This window comes from Chaetura pelagica, unplaced genomic scaffold (assembly GCF_000747805.2).
Source record: "Chaetura pelagica isolate M959 unplaced genomic scaffold, ChaPel_1.0 scaffold45, whole genome shotgun sequence".
In the NCBI taxonomy this organism is placed as follows: Eukaryota; Metazoa; Chordata; class Aves; order Apodiformes; family Apodidae; genus Chaetura; species Chaetura pelagica.
In genome coordinates this window covers 2765799-2784734 of record NW_009953217.1, presented here as the reverse complement: position 1 = coordinate 2784734, position 18936 = coordinate 2765799, and the positions used below count along the sequence as shown (strand labels likewise).

Below are 18936 nucleotides of genomic sequence, written 5' to 3'. Positions count from 1 at the left end.
TCCAGCCCCTCTCCAGCCCCTCTCCAGTCCCTCTCCATCCCCTCTCCATCCCCTCTCCAGCCCCTCTCCATCCCCTCTCCAGCCCCTCTCCAGCCCCGCTCCCGCCTGCAGGTGGGGCTCAGGCACCGGCTTCTCCTCCCCACGCTCCTCCCGCCCCTGGGGATCCCGCAGCCCCCGCTCCGCTCCCCTCGGCTCTGTCCCCCCGCAGCTCCAGGCTCCCCGAGCAGCCTGTTGCAGCCTGGCCGGGGCAGGGTGACCCCAGCAGCTCCCTCATCTTCCTCCCCAGGCCCTGCTTTGGAAAAGGACGTGTTTTATTTCCAGGTTTGCTTTAAATGTCCAGAGAAATTGAATTTATTTGAAATCAATGAAGAAAGAAACAGCTCTGAAGAAACATTGTGTTTTGAGGGACGTTTTCTTCAGTTTGTTTTCTGTTAAAGGGCAGAAAAAATACCTTGCTCAACTGATGCTTAATGAGTTCAGGGGCTGGGGAGGGGAGAACTGTGGCCACAGACTCCAGCAGAGGATGGAAACCCATCAGGCTTCTGTCCCCCCAAAAAAGAGGCCAGGGCTGAAGGTTCACGTGGATCCTGAAACCTGCAGTGGGAAGATCTTAATTGCAGTGCTAGGAAAGCAAATCCAAAGCAAATTTGAGAAGACAAATCATCATGGAATCATATTTGGATAAGTACTCTTTGCTGCGTGGCACTAGAAGTTCAGGAGATACCAAACCCTGTAGTTACAGGCTGTTCAGTTCCATGTTGGGAACTTGAGACGTGCTGCATTACCAGGGGTGAGGGCACCACAGTCTGCTGCTCCCCAGCAGTTCTGTATCAGGACACTGGCCAGGAACAAGCAGAGAACATAAGGGAAAAGTACAGGGAACTCCTCCAGCTGTGGAGAATATTCGTGTTTGAGACCAAGTCAAGTGTTCTAGCTCTACCAGGTGCTCCTGGTGTAACACAGGCCAGACCCTTCTCATGTGGAAGCCTCTCGACTGCCTAAAACAAGATCTGAATTGTGAGAAGTTCAGCAACAACTCACTTGTGTTTCACAATTACCTGGAGCAGGAATCCCAGACTTGTAACTCCTCACCACAGTGTATTAATGACCCCTCTGCCAGTGTAAGCAAATATTAATGCACAGCAGATGCTGAGAAGAAGCAGAGGACACAAACCCCACATGTTGGCTCAGACACAGCAGACTTGGAAATGACTTTTTTGGGAGGTGACTCTTGCAGCAGGGCTTTGGATCTGAGCTGTGCTGTGGACACAGCCAGATGTGTTTAACAACCTGGAGGTGGCAGAGTCCAGCTCCAAGGGATCTGCAGTAGTAGCATTTGAGCCCCAGGGAAGGCTCATGAAGGACAACTGTGAACATTTGGAAACTCAGTTACCCTCTGTCCACAGTAAGGGCAGAAATCTGACATGATTTCCTTAAGCTCATTCTTAGAAATACATGATTGAACATGCTTTCTGAAACCATTCAAAGCCCCTGCCAGCTTTCAGCTCCAAGAAGGGGAGGTGGTTCTGACTCTATTGCCCCTAAAAAAATGCTGGTTTTGGAACAGAAATGTCCCAGAGAAGTTTGTATCCTCACAGGACGACGTGCCATTCCCCATCCAGGGAATGGCACCCATCTTCAGCACTTCATATGGTAATGAATTTAAACAAATCCAGCCACCAGGATTTGTCTGGAGAGCATTAGCTCCTTCCCTGCAGGGCTCTGCTACCACATGGCCTCTCTGCCACGCAGCCCTTCCCCTCCTTCAGCAATAATTCCCCAGTGTTGTAAGTTCCAGGACCCCTCACCCTGCTGGGAGGTGAGCAGGACTGTGGGGCACGCACAGGGCTGGGCTGACACCAGCCACAATGGTGCTACCAGGAGGAGAAACAAGTTAAACACCAGAGCTACAACATGCTGTGAAGGAGTTAACTCCTGATGAAACGGAGCTGCCAAAGAGCTGGTAACTAGAAGCGAAATACTTGATCTTTGTATTGCCTTGGTTCAACACACCCCCACCCCCTTCTACTTCCTTGATGTCACAGAGCCACCTCTGATCTTTCAGAGTTGAATGAGAACGTTTTTGCTGACGTACATACCAACAACTAAATATAAAACACAGGGAATGAAGCCAAATGCCCTGGATGAATTGCTTGGGTTTGTTTCCTCCTGGAATCAACAGCAGCATAATGTCACAGTAAACATCTAGAAAGTTGTGCAATGTTCACTGGTGCTTTTAAACTGTTCAGGCCCCATGGTTTAGTGCTTTTAGAAGGGCCTGTTTATTTCTGTTGTTCAAGTCTTCCCAGCTAGCACGTTCTCCCTTTGCTCTGCTGCCTATGAAAGTCACATGGATTCAGCAGGGTATTCTCTGTCCACACGGGCATGTGACACACAGTGGGTCATCTTTCATCTGGCTACAGGTTTTCCACCTGAACCTTTCAACTTCTTCACAAGCAGCTTCAAAAGAAACCCCTCTTTTAGCCCCAGCATCAGAAACTTGTCTGTATTCTTTACCACAACCTCATGCTGCAGAGCACAGTTTTTTCACAGAAGAGGGCTTTAAGTGCTAAAAAACAAGCAAAAAATAATCCACAAAACCCTAAGCCCCAAAGATTGGAGTGTGCTGACCTGCCAGGCTTTAGGCAACACCAGCATTCGTATTTATTTAGGTCTGAACAGCTTTCCAAGGGCTGCCACAAGGTCTTGCCCAGGTTGTACCACATGATGCACGTTGCTGTGCAGGTTCCCAGAGCTGTTCCCAACCCCAATGTAGTTTGGGGCAGCTCTGCAGGAAAAGGGAATTGACTCTCCCTGTGCCTGAGTCAGTGTCAAACACTGGCCAGAGCCTGGCGTGCCAGGCAGGACCACTCTCACAGAGAGAACATGTGGTGGGAAAGGCAAGGGCAGGAAACAGAAGTTATAAATAGACCTGAGCAAGAAAAAACAATTCCAGCTCATGATAAATTAAAGTTTTGAAATAGGATCTCACCAAAAAAACAATACAGTCCAGTAACTGCATGGGGTGATGCCAAGTCAGGCACAGGGGCTGGAGGGAAGGACTCTCCGCAGGGGCGTTTATGGCCAACAACACTCACAGACCAGCAACTGTAGTTCTGGGAAGCATTTAGTGGAACTATGGTATTTGGCTCCTGAAAGTTTACAACTCTGTTGCTTAAGTTTCTGTAAGAGTGGAAGGACTGGACTAATTAATACAGACCCTCAGGTCTCAGGTGCAAAGCTTAGTTTCCATGTCACAATATTCTGATTCAGACAGCAAGGATTACAACTGCCTGTGTTGCACACAAAGTTAGGACCAACACACCAGCATCCTCATTGTACCTTCTGCCATATTCAGTGACTTCTTCATAGCTGGTGGGGAAGAGAAAACTAAGTCATGCACCATTCTGTTCAAATAACAAATTGCAGTGAGTGCAAACACGGCAGGAAAATATTTGATCTTCATTAAAAATGCCCAAATCTTATCACTATATTCACACTTTATCAAGTGCTTCTTTTGTACAACAAGCTTCCTGACTCTATTGATTAAACAAAAAGCCAGAGTTTAAACAATGCATAACAATTAGGTCTCAAAAAAACACCACCAGGAACCTACACTCAGTCCTTACTCAGACACTGGAATTACAAAGTACTGACAAGAGCCCACTAACAATTTCAAATCAATTTTATTTTCTTAAATTGGTGTTGTACAATTTAAAGCAAAAAAAAAAAGTCACACAAAACACAAATAAAAAATGTTGACAAAGTATCAAGCATTACCTTATAAAGAACATCATCATCATACACTCTCACAAACCTGAAGATAACGTGTTTATTAGACTGAGGTTTCTTCAAATCTATTAAAGACGTGAGACACAAACGCTGCAACAGTAACAAAGCCATGACAATAGCAGTGGACACTACACTAGCAACTTCAACAATGGCTGGGAGTTGTTTTTGGGGTTTTTTTTTCTGGTTTTTTTCTCTTTTTTTCCTTTTTTTTGCATACCTTATCATCTACAAAGCAATAAATATTTTTCACCAAAAAAAAGTTGGTTTCACACTACATGCAGTTAGATAAAAAAGAAAGTCACCAAAGTGATGGCAAAATAAATCACCTATCTGATTTGCTTCCCTCCCCCCCCATCCCCCAATTTGGGGGGTTTTGTGTGTTTTTTGTTGGTTTTTTTGTGTTTGCTTTTTTTTTTAAATTCAAGCACAGTGGCTAAGTTTCAAGTATTGAGAGAAAACATATATATACACGTTTGTGTTTGTGTGTGTATCTAGATACACACACACACACCCTTGTATGTATATACACAAACACATACATATATATATATATATAGGTTGTAGGTCTGTAAACCACAATTTTTTGGAGCAATATATACTTGTATACATTGAATGTGGACAATTTTGATACATTCAAGTACAGCTGGAAGGTTAGTGCTGAGCTTGCCACACACAGGGATCATGAAACCTGCAGCAGAGACGTGGATCCCAGGCTGGGCTTCCCCTTGGCAGGAGGCTGTGGGTGCAGGCTCGGGGGTCCTGGGGGGGATCCTGGGGGTCCCGGGTGTGTAAGCAGGTGTCTGTATTGCAGAGTCAGTTCTGGCTTAGTGCTGTCACACTGCACCACTCCCTCCTGCAGCATAGCCCTTTGCAGAACTGGTCAAAGCCTTTCAGAAGCAGTCTGGGTCTCCTTGCATTTCTGGGCACAGGCTGGGGGAGATGGTTGGTTTTGTCTTTTTTCTTTCCTCTTTTCTTCCCAGGCACAAGCACAAAGGGCCACAGAAGCAGCAGGCTGTGAAGGTACAATGTAACAGCAGCCCAACCCTGAAGCATTTGTGAAAGCTGCACTTACTGGTCGGGGCAATCTGAAATATTTTAACATTTCTTTATTGGTATTTCTGCTCTGTGAACAGAAACACCTACCTTGCCACAGATCATGCAGCTTTCAAGTCAATTAAGTTACTCCTGAAACCCTGGTGAAGTAACATGTTGAACGTGCTGATATTGAGAGAGAAAAACAAAAAAGCAATGAGGACTTAACCACCCTGTGCAAAGTCTTTTCAGATCCCCAAAAACAAAGCCTGAGGTTTCGAGTTGCTTTCAAAGATACTTTTCTGCCCAGCGCTAAGAAAATACTGCCACGACTCTGATCCATGAGGACACACCCGTGCACACAACCAGCCACCCTCTCACACGTGCTCCTTGCATCCCAAGCCTCAACCACCACTCGAGCCACTCACACCCACAGTCTCATTTGGCTAGAGTCTCCTTAAAAATAAATGCTGAACATAAAACACTACATGATTTTCTTTATATATAGATACATACATTAAAAAAAAATAAAATTGAAGCAGCAAATAAAACTTCTGAAAAAAAGCCAACACATTTCCAACTGTAAGTGTGCAGGGGTCATAACCCCTGTTCTTGAGCTCTGAAAAAGCATGGAGCTTTGTATTGACTGTCCTTAAAAGAACATTTAAATTAAAAAAAACAAAACCAAAACACAACACATCTTGGTACTGCCAGACTGCAAGTCAGCTTTGCCTGGTGTGGAGGAGGAACAGCACAGGCTCTGCAGTGCTTTTTGCCTCACCCTCACAAGATACAGTACAGTTAAATACATACAGTTACACACAAACCATATATATATATATCAATATATATTCACCCTTAGGAATACATATTAATATACGCACACACGTAGTGCAATAAAACAACCAGGAAGCAAGGAAAGGAATAAAAAGAACAGCATTCCTAACAGTCGTGATGTTCCTGGGTTGTTGTGTGATGCAAAGTCAACTTCTCCAAGTTCCCATAGTGTGTAAAGTGCTCCTTTGATTCACAAAGCTAGTGTTTTCAGGGTTTTTTTGGGGAGGGACTTGAGGAAAGGGGTTATTGAGCAAGAGCTGAAAGCAGGACAGTGCCAGTGCTTCCTCCTGGTAGATATGTACTGACAGGCCGAGCCCAACGGCCACGAGTCCTTCATGTTGATCCCGCTGAGCCTGGGGACCAAGGGAGGAACGGATTCATTTTGGCTTCTTACAAACACAGGAGCGTAACACCTTCTCTCCTCCTCCTGTTCCCTGCACAGTCTCTCTCCCTGTGCTGTCTGCCCACCAGGCAGAGAGGCAGTCTGATGGCAGCTGACAGAGATGCAAACTTCCCTGCAGCAGATGTGTGTCCTCCGCGTCGTCTGGTGACTCTGCAGAAGGTGGGAGCTACTTCTGCCACGCTCAGGCAAAAGGGAACCACTCCCTCCTCTCTGCCATTCAGTAAACAGTCCAAGGCATAAACACAGATGAGAAGGGACAAAGGAGGGGAGCCTCGGGTTGCCAGGAAGCTTGAAGATGCCTGGCTCTCAGCTGGGGTGGGGGAAAGTACAAACTGGCCTTGATTTCTGAATGACACCCTCCAACATGAACTAAGCCAGCAGTTTCAGCACATCCATTGCCTGCAATGGACACAGCACTGGAATACCCTGTTCATAAGCAAGAGGGGCAGTCAGCAGTCTTATCCTTCAAAGTGCTGGGGAGAAGCAGACTTCCATCCTTCATCCCCTCTGCCAATGGGGGAAACCTTTCCACATCAACCTCGTCTTGGCCTTCGGGCCGGGAAGTATTTGTGCTTGTTGCAGTCACACATCCCTGCAAAGGCATCCGAGTCCGTGGAACAACTTCCCAAAATGTCAAAATACGAAACACTGAGCAGTTCATCCTCCAGGTCTCCTACTGCCAAAACTGTTTCCCACCACAGCAGCAGGCTGTTGGGAACAAAGTGATCAGCTGGGGGGGAGGTGTGTGAAGAACAACCCCACTGGCATCAGGCACAGAACCCTGAGAGCAGAGCTGACAGCCTGCGCTCGATGCACAGCTTACCTGGGAGAGAAAGACAATGAGAAATCAACTGATTTTCCTGGAAATACAGAGACTACTAAAACGTGATAAAGATTGGAAAACAAACTAAAACAACAAACAGAACTTCAGCAAATCTGAGGAGCCCTCTGAGAATCGCTACCAGGTGCTAAGACTTAGTGAGGACCTGACCACAAACACCATGCTGGGAAGGGACAGGCTGAAGGGAGGAAAATCAGAGGTCCAACAACAAAAGCCAGGAGGCAGCAGTTCTGATAGAGTTATTAAGATGTTATAAAGAACCACCACCTTCCAGCAGCAGTTCATTCACTTTCAGTTATTGGAGTGGCTATTGCCAGGAGGCAAGATGACTCAAGGTCTCCAGTGCCATTTGCCATGGCTTACAACTGAAAGGCTGAGCCCAGCCCAGCACGGTCAGTGCCAGATTCTCACTGCCTGAGCCCAAGATTCTCTCAAAAACTAAATGTTTGGTGGAATTAATTCCTCTCACAGGAAGAACTGCTGTATTTCTTGGGTCATCATTTTACTTTTCAGAAATAAGTCATCCTATACCTGAGATCTCAAAGGAAATGCATACCCACTGCAGCCCACCAGGGAACAGCTCAATCAGGAAGCTGGAATGTAAGGTAATACAGGGAATACCAGGGTGTCAAAGAAATCTATTAGATGCATTAACTCTATCTCTGGACAAAAGATGTGATTTAGGTTTGGCAAGAAATGCTACAATGGAAACTATTTAGTGTTCCCCATTCACTTAGCCCTCCAGTACCACTCACCTCCTGCCAACCTCCCTTTGTGCTCCTTCAGTGAGCCTCCCCTCAGCTGTGAAAGTCGGTGATAATTAGCTGACTGATTGCCTGTGAGCCAGAAATCTCTTCTCTCATTACCTAGCTGAGAGCTCTGCCTACACAGAGGACCAGAGCAGCCTGGCAGCACTCTAGATGCTGGCCCAAGAAAGGCCTTTGGTAGCCAGCAGAGAGGTGAGGCAGGGTTTGCCAGCTGTGCTCTTCCCCTTCAACCATGCTGAGGCAGGGCTGGCTCTGCTCTGGTGGAGCAGAGCCACGGCCAAGCCCAGCTGCTCTAACACAGGATGGCCACCCCCATCCCTCTGCCTGCTGCCCATGGAGGGAGATGACTGAGGTGATTAAACCCCAGCCAGAAGGGCAGGGAAAGTGCACTCAGAGCAGGTGAGGTCAGTCCTTCCCACTGCACACCCGCTCCTTGTGGAGCCTGCAGCAGTGCAGAGGAACTCAACTCACCACAAAGGGGGAGCAAGGGAGAGGTGACAGCTTAGAGCAGTAGAGGGGCTCATCTCTCCCTGGGATGGAACCCAAATGACAGCAAATACGTAAGAGTTCAGCTTTCACTGCTACAGCAAGCACTGGCTGATGACAAAAAAATTGTCTGCTGCCTTCTCAGCCTGGGCTGGGGCACTGGACAGGAGAGCAGTCCTGTTTCTGAAGACATGCTGGAGGAGCCCTGGCTGTGCTGACTGGCCATCCCTGCCTGACAGCCCATGCAGCTTCACGTTCCCAAGCACCCTGTGCAATCAGACCAATGGTTCTGGCTGGAAACCAAACCCAGGCCTCTGCTGCTGCCAGACCACTTCCTTCAGCAAGTTCTTTCACACATCAAAAGCTCCAACAAAGCCCTGGCAATTGCTCTGCATGGGAAGTGCTCAAAATACATCTCAGAGCAAGGACCCACATTTCTAACAGTTTTCCTGCTGGGAAACCAGGAGGCTAGGCTGCTAGGAGCTGTAATAAGCCAGAAGCTCATTGCTATGCCCACAAGACTTAGCCAAAGTAGCTGGGTCCTAGAATTTCTGATCCATGCAGCTAGAAACATGCAACATGGTCTAGTGTGGAAAAAAAAAGGTTACCAAACACTCACATTTACTGATGTTTTCTATGTCCCCCTGTTCAGTGATGATGTTCAGGAGCCCCTCCATCAGCAGCAGAGCCTTGTGGTACCTCTGTGCACAGTCCTCTCTGTGGTGGAACATCTCATCCAGGGCTGCAGATTGCACCTGCAGGCAACAACCCCACCGAAGAAGTTACTCCCAGACCAGGCTCAGCTTTCCCAGCACGGCCCCTCAGATGCAGGGGCACGCCCCTTGCCCAGCCCCCAGAGGCTGCACACAGCAACCACCTGCTAAGCTCAGCGGCAGGAACCTCGAATGCCCCAGCCCTGCCCCCAGGCACGGCAGCGGTTCCTACCATCTGCACAGCGTAGCTGAAGATCAGCTTCTCTGCTGTGATGCTGTTGATCCGATCCATGAGCTTCTGTTTGTCCAAGAAGAACCTCTGGAGTCTCATGTTGAGGCAGTGGCAGGATGATACACTGGATTTATAAAGTTCATTCAGCTTCTTCACAACTAGAGTAAAGGAAAGAAATGCTTCAGGTGCTACTTCCAGCTTCCCCTGTGCCTCCAGGTCCTCAGATGAGTAAATTCAAGACAATGGGGTTATGTTAAAGCCAAAAGAAAGACTGGCAGGGAAGTACTTCCTGCATTAACTGTTTGTTGGTTCTCTTCCTTTCCTCTGTCACCTTCACCAGTTACAAGCCTGCAGGTGGCAATGCCTACACATATGCCTAGTTCACCTAAGGCCAAGTCTATTTTTGTTTCCTTCAGCTGCCACGAGGCAGAGAGCAGTTTACACCATGTAAGGTGTCTCACGCACCACCAGAGGCAGCAGCCATGCCAGACACAAAGCTTCTGCTGCTTGATGGGTGCTGACGTGCCTGAAGTACATGGCTTGCATGTGGTTAGCTTGAACATATGGAGGATGTAGAGCTAAACTGGTGCATCTTGCTCCATACTGCCTGCTAGTATGTGTGCTCATTGTATTTAACTTCTATTTTTTGACACCCCATCCCAAGGCATCATTAATAATTTCAGAAACTCTTGGGGAAGGCAGCTGATGTGTCAAGCACTCCAAGTGCTCAAAAAAAGCTCCCTCAGTATTACTAAAATGGTAATTTTAAAATTATTTTTTGTTATCACTAAATCACAGCCAGCTCACATCACAGTCAGATGGAAGTGGAAGGCCATAACACTAATAAAGAAGTGACTCTGGCATTACCAACATTTTACTTCCTGTGTTTTTGTTTCACTTGAAAACTCATCACTGCCAAGACAGGTCTTCATTTGCCAAGTAAGCACTTCCTAGGACATGCACTGTATTATTAAACTGGACTCACGTCAAGTACAAATAAGCACATGAGATAGAGCTGTACAGGGATCAGATAAGATACATTCCCCTCTTACTAATTAGTGCTGAAGATTCTCACAGGGGCATAAGCAAGAGCTTTGAGACGTAAAGTCAATGTAAAGGGACAAACACTCCCCTCAGTGCAAATAAAAAAGACCTGGCTGTGCAAGGTGACAATAAGAAATAAAGCACTGGCCATACCAGTGAGGGTTCACACTGACTCAACCTCCCCCCCATACCCTTGGTGATATTTTTCATCCATCCATTCCAGTTGAGTCCTTCGTGCCATGTGCCCAGTGCCCTCTTACCTTGCTTGACAGTGGAGGAGAGGCAGAGCTTGCCAGCTTTGATCTGCTCTATGGCCATCTGCAGCCCAGAGGACAGAAGCTCTGCTACTTTCAGGTACAGCACAAGCTGCTCTGCATAGCTGCAAAGAAAGGACATTGCAATGCAGAGCCAGGTGGGAAGTGTGTCCTGAAGGACTTCTGGTACTTAACCATACACGGGGTGGGAGTGACAGCAGCTGGGCAGCTCTCCCAGGTCCTTACCTCCACTCCCTGCTGAGGAGACTGATCTGGTCAGCCACCACGCTCTCCTGGAGCTGGTACTCAGATGTCACTGAACTGCTCATCTCACTGGAGCTGCCTTTGAGGGCGGCGATTTCCATCACGTAGTGGACAAAGGCCAGTGTGAAGCGCAGGCTGCGCAGGATGTCCGTGTGCTCTTGCTGTTGGAGGGACACCAAGGTAGGGGTTAGAGGGAAAGCTGGTATTGCAGGGAGGGCTGCTCACCCAGAGCTGTGCCAGCAACTCGGATGAAACTCAGCTTACAGAAACAACACCTGGGCCTCAACCCCCCTAACATCTCTGCTTTGGGTAGGGACAGACAAAACCAGCCCCCAGCTCGCACACCACACCAGCTCCTCCTCCACAGTAACAGCAGCAAGTGTTGGCCCAGGCAAGAAGTTTCCAGGCAGCTCCCTAGAGAAGCTGCTGAGTCTTGCTCCAAAATTACATGCCCCCTTCCCATGGAGCACCCCAGCTCTGTGGGACTCTCTCAGAAGTCAGCCAGGAAGGGGGAGAGAGCATCTGCACCATGGGCTTGGTTCTGGTCCCCACCACAGCAATGCTGGTACAAAACTGAAAGTGGTGTGGATTTCATGAGAGTGACAATAGAAAATGGCAACCACAGTGTGGCCCACCCTACAGCCCAGCCTTTGGTCTGCATAGCCTCCCAGTTTAGTGCAGTGATCCCTGGGTGAGGTCCTCTGAAGAGACAGCAAGAACAACCTTCTATCTACAACTCCTGTCCAGCCAGGGAGGGGAGAGAGCCTCTCACACTAAGTGCCGTGTTCATTTCCAAGCAGTTTTTCCTCTGCTATTACAGATGAAAGGGAATTATTCCATTTCTGGGAAGCTGCATTGCTCAAGTCACTGAAAGCACTTTTGGGAAGTTAGTATTTCTGGAAAAACCAAATGCTTGTGGGTCTACAAAATGAATTGTTCCCTGGATCAGATGCAACTCCATTGTTCATGCTCTCTCTGTAGAGAAGTGCCTAACCTGCTTGATCCTCAAACATTCAGTGTCTCTGAAAGGGAAAGGTTGTTTCCTACATGAATTTAGGAAAAAAACCCAACTCCACACTCAAGTTCTACAAGCTTTTGTTTTTCATTCACTGGCTCACACACCATGATCTTGCTACCTGGACAGTCCAGTAGGGTAAGGAAGTGTTATCTCCATCTTCCTCTATTTCCTTTAAGAGCAGAGGAGGAACTTGGAGATTAAATAATTGCCAAGTCATACCAGAAGTTTGTGGCAGAGCAGGAAACTGCTGAGACCTTGCAAGTCTCAGCCTGGTATCTCTAACCAATGAATAGTCCTTCCTCTCCACTTACACAGTTGGCTTGTATTCATTTCGCTGGCATTCATGGTCTCATTTGGCATTACAGATCTTCCCTTCCACAGTCATCTCTGTATCATGTTTTTAAAGCAATGCAACCAAAATAAACCCCAGCCTTTAATTTGCTTCGTCTGCACCTAGAGACACTTCTTCAAAAGATGGAAGAATCACCTCTCTCAACATAACAGATAAAGAGAGCTGCTTAAATACCAAGTTTTCAATGCTCTGAATTATCTGCAGAAAATAGAAAAGCTGCCAGGTTTGCATTCTGGCCAACTCCACAGATCACCAAGAGGTCTTAAAATATGCTGTGAAGGTTCAGTGCTGGAAAGGTTTTGCAACATGTAAATGGACTACTGTGCTCAGCAGAAATGATCACTGAACCCAGAGGACCCATTACAGATATGAGAAGCTGGATTGAGTGGTGTTGACAACATCAAGCTGATACTTCCTTAGGACACAGCTCTTCAGACCAGTGTCCAAAGTGGTGGCAGCTGCAGTGCCCCATACTCCTGGGACCTCACAGAGGTAAGGATGCTCAGTTAAACTCACTACTGTGATCACATCAATGCTGGAAGTCCTAGCCCCTTGGCTCTGAGGGTAATTAAGTTAATTAATGCCATTCAATGCATAATTGAAAAAAAACCAAAAACCTGAGCTAAATAAAATCTGAAGAGCACACCCACATCCTTAAAACAGTATCTGCATATCTCTGTGGGCATCTAGGGATTTTTAGCAACACCAGCAAAATTCAGATGCAGAGAGCCTTCCCCCATCCCAGACAGCCCAAGGAAGTGTCATGAACAAAGCTGAAACAGTGACTGAGTATCTGCCTCCCACCTCTACTGCAAACGGGCAGCCTGACCTACATTTCAAATATGTCTCAGCTACAAAAGCTTTTGCTCTGCTTCAGCCTGCAGAGAAGGGAAGCCTGGCAGCCTTTCAGCTCAACAATCTGGTTCAGTTGTTGTGGTACAGAACGTGGTGTCCCCTCACCTCATCAGCCATACAACTGTCAGGTTTGCTGTTTTTCAGATCCTTCCAGCAGAGGCCCTATCACTGCCTGACTCCCCAGGCACACGCAGCAGGCAGTCACTTGATACACTGAGCTACTCGTGCCCTCAAGTCACCTCTTACTGATGTTGAGCCTTTTAAAAGGGAAGAGGCCCAAAGTACCCAGGTTTTCTTCAGAACACACCATATAACTGATGTTCGCAACCTGCAATTTCAGCTTTGGAAACAGTGAATTTTAACCTGTCATGGGCTGTCCCATGGACTGAACAGCTCAGTAGCAGGCTCAAAAGCCACTCTGCTGAACATGCCCTGGGCTGCTTGAGCACTGCCCTGGCCTGGCTCTCTTGAGGACAGTTTACAGTGTCTTTGGATGCAACCTCCTTGGCTGCAAACATGGAGCCATCTGACCTCTGGATTTGCTTTCCTTTTAATCCCCCCATCCTTTGCCTCCAGCAAGTCCCTGGGATATACCCACCTCCATGAGGGTCTCCTCGGGCAACTCTGGTGCCTCGAAAGTAACAGCACCTTCCAGGTTGGCGGTGATGGGATCAGCAAAAGTGTAGCGGAGACTTGAGGGGCCTTCCAGTGCATCCCCACCAGCTCCCACTGCCAAGTGCCTGCCGGTGAATGAGCCTCCAGAACTGAGAGAGCTGGAAGACCCCACTGGGAAGAAAAATAGGCAAAGGAATTACTGAAGAGATTAACAGTAGTCCAGGTATTCCTTGCCGAGCAGAGGGGACAATCCTGTAGCATCCGGAATCCTGGCTTTGATAGGAGCCAGGAACAGGTACTTTGGAGGAACATGCAAGGACTCTTGATGCAGAATCACCACACCCCAACATCAGCTCCTCAACAACTCAGACAGACCAGCTTACAAGCTCAAGCAGATTCCAGAAAGCACCTTCCAGAAATTCTGTCTTTTATGGAGACAATTCAGAAGCACTAGTTTTTTTTCTTTTTTTGTCCAAACACTTTCTGAACCCTGCCCCAACATCTTGGGCTAATTCATACACCACCAGAGCCAACCTTCTCATCACAGATTAGTATGGTTTGAACCCTGGTTCCCTAGTCTTTACACTGTCATTGAATGAGCTCTTCTGATAAGTGAGGTTTTTATTACGGTTTTAAAACCTCAACCACTTATATGCAAACCAGGAGGCCTTTCAATTACATGCCCTGCACTTCTGCTTCCCCCTCTTCACAAATAGGATGCTGGGCAGAGAGTGCTTTCAGCTGAGTCAAGATCCTAACCTCAGGATTCACAAGACCCTGTAAAGTGTCCAGCAGACAATTCCCTCACCATCATCTTTCGCCCTTCTTGACCACTGAATTCACCCTGAAAGCAGGTAACATATAAAAGATGGACACTTCAAAAGGACTTTCTGTCTTGGGATATTCGTAATACATTCACCACTTCCAGAGGGTTTCATATCCCCTGACATTGCTGCAGAGGAATATATTCTGTCATGGGGATGCAAGTACTAGCTGCAACACTCTGCTAATTCTACCAAGGTGATTTTCTCCACTGTCACTGATCCTTTTGAGGGAGATGTTTCTCTTCCACCCTACTCTGCCTTCAAAAGGTTCAGCATATAATGTACAACTGATCTGCAGAGAGGTACAGTCTCCTTTCCTCCCAAAGCTCTACCCCTGCTGGCTGCTATGCTTCAAAGCTAAGTGGCCCAACAAAGACCAGCAGAGTATTCCCAGATCTTTCAGAGAGGAAAGGACCAACAGCATCACATTCTGGATACTCTGCAATTCCAAGAGGCTGTTTACTGAAATTGTTATGATGACTAACGAAAAGGCTCTGGCTTTGTATCCTCTCAAGTGGTCTTACTCATGGCTTGTTCCAAGCACTTGAGGTGCAGATTTTCAGCTTGCAAAACTCCCCTTTTCACCAGTAACTTTGTGCATTAAGTATAACAAAAGGAGTTATTGCACACACCTAACAAACAAAGCCTGTCAAGCAGCATTGCTTTGACTGCCTTCATCCAACACTGTGTACGTGTTGCAGGTTCACTACTCAACAGCCTTCTCTTCCACGTGTCCCACCTGAGCTCCTGACTGTCTGGCAGACTCTTAAGGATCCAAATATCAACCCACTAAAAACTGGTGCTTGGATGTGCTTCCAGATTGCTATTATCCCCACAAAAGCAATACAGGAAGTCTGAATTCTCTGTTCATAACATTTCAGTAGTAGATACAGGCTGCAGCCAGGATAGTTAACCCCATTGTGCTACAGGCCTGTCAGACACTCTGTAAGACTCCCCTGCTCTACAGAGCTTTCCTCTAAATAGATGAGACAAAGAAAGGATTATGGGCCCAACTTTCCAGACAAACAAGGATGCAAGTGGTTTTATTTAGGATGGAAATGCAAGCCATACCCAGGAATGGAGCCCATGAGTCCCCCATCCCAGTAAAGCAGCTTAATCACAGTTACATCCAAACCTTCCCTGCAGTAATAAAGAACAACAGAGTCGACTACATTCAGACGAGGAACAGCCAAGACAAGAAAACCAAACAAGCCAAAAATGCACATGAAAGTGTCCAAATATTTTCTTAAACTGAACATAGACTCCAGCTCCCAGACACACTATCCCAGAAGGGCCAATTACCACAGCCTCAACTGTTGGCTGATGAGGCCAGAGCACTGGTGTCTTAAATGAAGTTATCTGTCAAGCAAGAGTGCATTTCCCCATCTCCTACATAAGCTGCTCAAAGTGCAAGTAATAACACTGATAATTTTGCATACAGAGCCATCCTGGCCTGTTCCTCACTGTACTCGTGCACTGAAAATTGTTGGGCATGGATGGTCACACCTGCCTTTCACAGCTCATCCAAAACCCATGGGGAAAACAACCAGAACACAACACAATCTTTATGTTTCCTGACCTATGAGCAACAGTGGGTCTATGAACAGCTGCAGCATTATTCCTGAAGCAGAGAGAAATGAAGTAAAAGAATAGTTTGCCTCTCTCTTCCAGTATTGGAAAATCACTGTATAGCATTAGTTCTTGTGCCAGTGAAAACAGTTACCAGCAGTAACGGGTTGGCAGGAGCCAGCATGAGGACCTCAAAGGCATTTAGACCAGCTGAGCTCTCTGGACTGTGCTCTGAGCAGCCCTCTGCCACCACCAGTGTTCAGCAGCAAGGAATTCAGCACATCGCTCTGCCCCCGGGCATTCCCACTGGAACAGGCAGGTAGGTATCAGCCCTTTACCTGAAAACATCCTGGTCCTCGTGGTCTGTGGGGGGGTTGTTCCACTGGGAGGGGATCCGACAGTAAAAATCACTGGGGACGGGCTGGAAGAGCCCCCAGCCCGGGCACCAGAGTGCAGGGTCCCTCCACAAGCACCTGAGGGAGCTGGGGAGACAGTTGAAAGGTGCAAACTGGCATTACAGGAAAGTTACTCCGAGCATGGTGTGCCTCGCCCAGCAGATTTATGTTCCTGCAGAGTCTCTTGGGAGACAGTGGTTACCAGCACAGGCCAGCACTCCCTTTGGAGGCATCTCCCAAGGACACGACCAGGCCAGGCTGGCATGGACTACAGGCCAGGAACCTGGGCAGCACCACACATTGCTGCAGCTGTTCTCCCTCCTTGCTTCCCAGCCTGCAAGCCCAGGAAGACCCACCCTTGCAGAGCCATTCATATTCAAACCACCTGGCAGAAAGTCCCACTTCCACATGTTCTCACACTCAAAAGGGGCCAGAAGAGGAAGCCCTGCCTGCAAAAATCACACCACTAGCCAGCAATTACACAGCAGGCGTGGCCAAGGACCTTCGAGTGCTCCACAAAAGAAAGCAAACAGCAGCATTACACTCCTCACACACAGCAGTCACTTCCTTTGCCAAAAGCCATCAGAAAAGCAGTTTCCTACTTGTAGAAGGCATGCAGACAAACTGTTCACCCCAGGCCAAATCAGGACATCTAGCCAGATCTGCCTGGCCTCCACACCTACCTGCAATTTCCATTGGCTTTTCGTTGTTCAAGCTGTCGTTGCTGCCAGCTTCAGAGATCTGTGCCCCAAAGGCTGCCTTCAGAAGCAGGTCAGTGAGCCTGCCTGTGCTCAGAGATCTAAAAAGAAGACATACAACACAATGCAGAAAGTCACCAGGTGCAAGGTTCCAGGTCACTTTCACTCCAGTTTGTGCCAATCCTGGCCCACAACCACTTGACATTACACAGCAAACAGTCTGGAGCTGAAATAACCACTGGGTCTATTCCCCCTTCAGCAGACCACCTGAAGCATCTCCAGCTACTTGCAGAAAGCATCAAACTATCACGACTGACTGCAGTAATGCACATACAGATCACAGCACTATTCTAACACATTTTTTCTTTGTAGGAAGATACAGAAAATAGAATCAAAGGACTCCTCCAGATCACTAGAGAAAGCTGCAATCTGCAGAGAGGTAGGTAAGAAAAGCTTAACACCAACACCTGAGTGACTTTGTATCCTGCAATGTTCATGGCAGTTAGTGTGTGGCTTTCAAACAGATCTCTGGTCTGAAGAACAGTGCCCACTGTTTGATAGACAAGAACACCCATCATTTCCTCTCATCCATGGCAGGCACAGGCTCAACAGAGAGCAGGGCACACATCTGCATCATTGCAGGGAGTCTGGTCTAATAACAAAATCCCTGATCCTCACTTGATGGAACTCCAGACACTAAACACAGTGGGAAGCTGCAGAAAATCTTTCATTTTATAAAATCTAGGCTATGGCATGTCCCTGTAGAGGAAGACTTTAAAAATCTGTATCATATGTGCTTGCAACCCAAGGGAGCTAGCAGTTTGCAGATGCTACATTACAGCATAAATGTTATCTGAGGCTTGACTATTGCCCCATCCATCCTGTATTAGGGGACAAAGCACCACCACATAAAGCAGACTATAGCTCACCTGCCCTTGATTTCTTCCACAGGCCTCAGTCCCAAGCCAGTTTGCTGGCAGTGGAAATGACCCATCTCCTTCAGATCTGGCAAGGTCTTGTTCCGTGTTGGAGTCATCATGACTCCCTGATGGGCCAAGAGGGCGAGGAGATTCTGGGAACTTGGGGTTTTGGGAAACTCAAATGGGGATACAGCCTAAGAAGAACAGAAAAAAAAACAGAGATCTGTCTTTAAAACAAAGGAAGAAGGTTTCACTCACCCCCTGCTACCCATTTGTTTAATTAAAATTAAATTGTATGCTTAACAACCTGCCTGAAATAAGGAGGTAGAAATCCCACCCCATGCAGCTACTTGTCTCCAATCCCAGACTAAAATGAAAGGACAACAAACTGCTGAAAGTTTATAGCAGCCTAAGACAAGCAGGGGAAATGCTGTCAGGGTGCAAGCTTCTCATGGGACATTAGGGCTGTCACCTGCTTAACTGTCTGCAGTCACTGCTGGGGATTCCTACAGGACACAGTAGCTGGGAGCAAACCAGCCCAGACACTGCAGCTCACTAACGTGCTCTGCCTCGCTGGGCAGTTTAAAACTCTGGACTCTGCTCAGGCAGTGAACACTGCTGCCAAGTGAGATCTGTCCAGCAAGAACTGGGACATTACCCCATTTCACACAGATCACTAAAAAGCCTTTGAGGAAAAGGAAGCAAGTGGTGATAAATCCAGGTCAGGAAACAAGTGGTGATAAATCCAGGTCAGAGTTACCTGATCATACAGCAGTTCACCCCCAAATAACCTGACCAATCAAGCTGTGAGAAACCCAAAAGCAGACTCTCTGGCATACCTTTGTAGGGGAGCCCAGGATAGTTGGCAATGGGCTTCTCTGCATGAACTCTGAGAGCTTTGGAGAGGACCTGAGCTGCCGGCAGTGCTGCAGGCCATGAGCCTGCAGGGGCTGGCTGCCTGGGCCATGCCCAAGGTGAGCAACCAGAGGATCCGAGTGCTGCTTGGTTATCTTCTGCCTGCAGGA

General features: G+C 47.6%; 1 protein-coding gene across 1 annotated transcript in view; it reads right to left on the bottom strand.

Moving 5' to 3' along the window:
• Positions 1 to 6339: 6339 nt before the first annotated feature.
• The window catches only part of ULK1 (unc-51 like autophagy activating kinase 1), a 78138-nt gene continuing 65541 nt past the window's right edge, over positions 6340 to 18936 (bottom strand). The window contains exons 19-28 of the mRNA XM_009997639.1: positions 18751 to 18936; positions 17921 to 18105; positions 16977 to 17092; positions 16237 to 16380; positions 13489 to 13676; positions 10648 to 10826; positions 10408 to 10526; positions 9104 to 9261; positions 8778 to 8913; positions 6340 to 6887 (exon numbers count right to left, since the gene is read on the bottom strand). Coding sequence (XP_009995941.1) covers positions 6832 to 6887; positions 8778 to 8913; positions 9104 to 9261; positions 10408 to 10526; positions 10648 to 10826; positions 13489 to 13676; positions 16237 to 16380; positions 16977 to 17092; positions 17921 to 18105; positions 18751 to 18936 — 1467 coding nt within the window. The 3' untranslated portion in view covers positions 6340 to 6831. The remainder of the gene's footprint in view (positions 6888 to 8777; positions 8914 to 9103; positions 9262 to 10407; positions 10527 to 10647; positions 10827 to 13488; positions 13677 to 16236; positions 16381 to 16976; positions 17093 to 17920; positions 18106 to 18750) is intronic.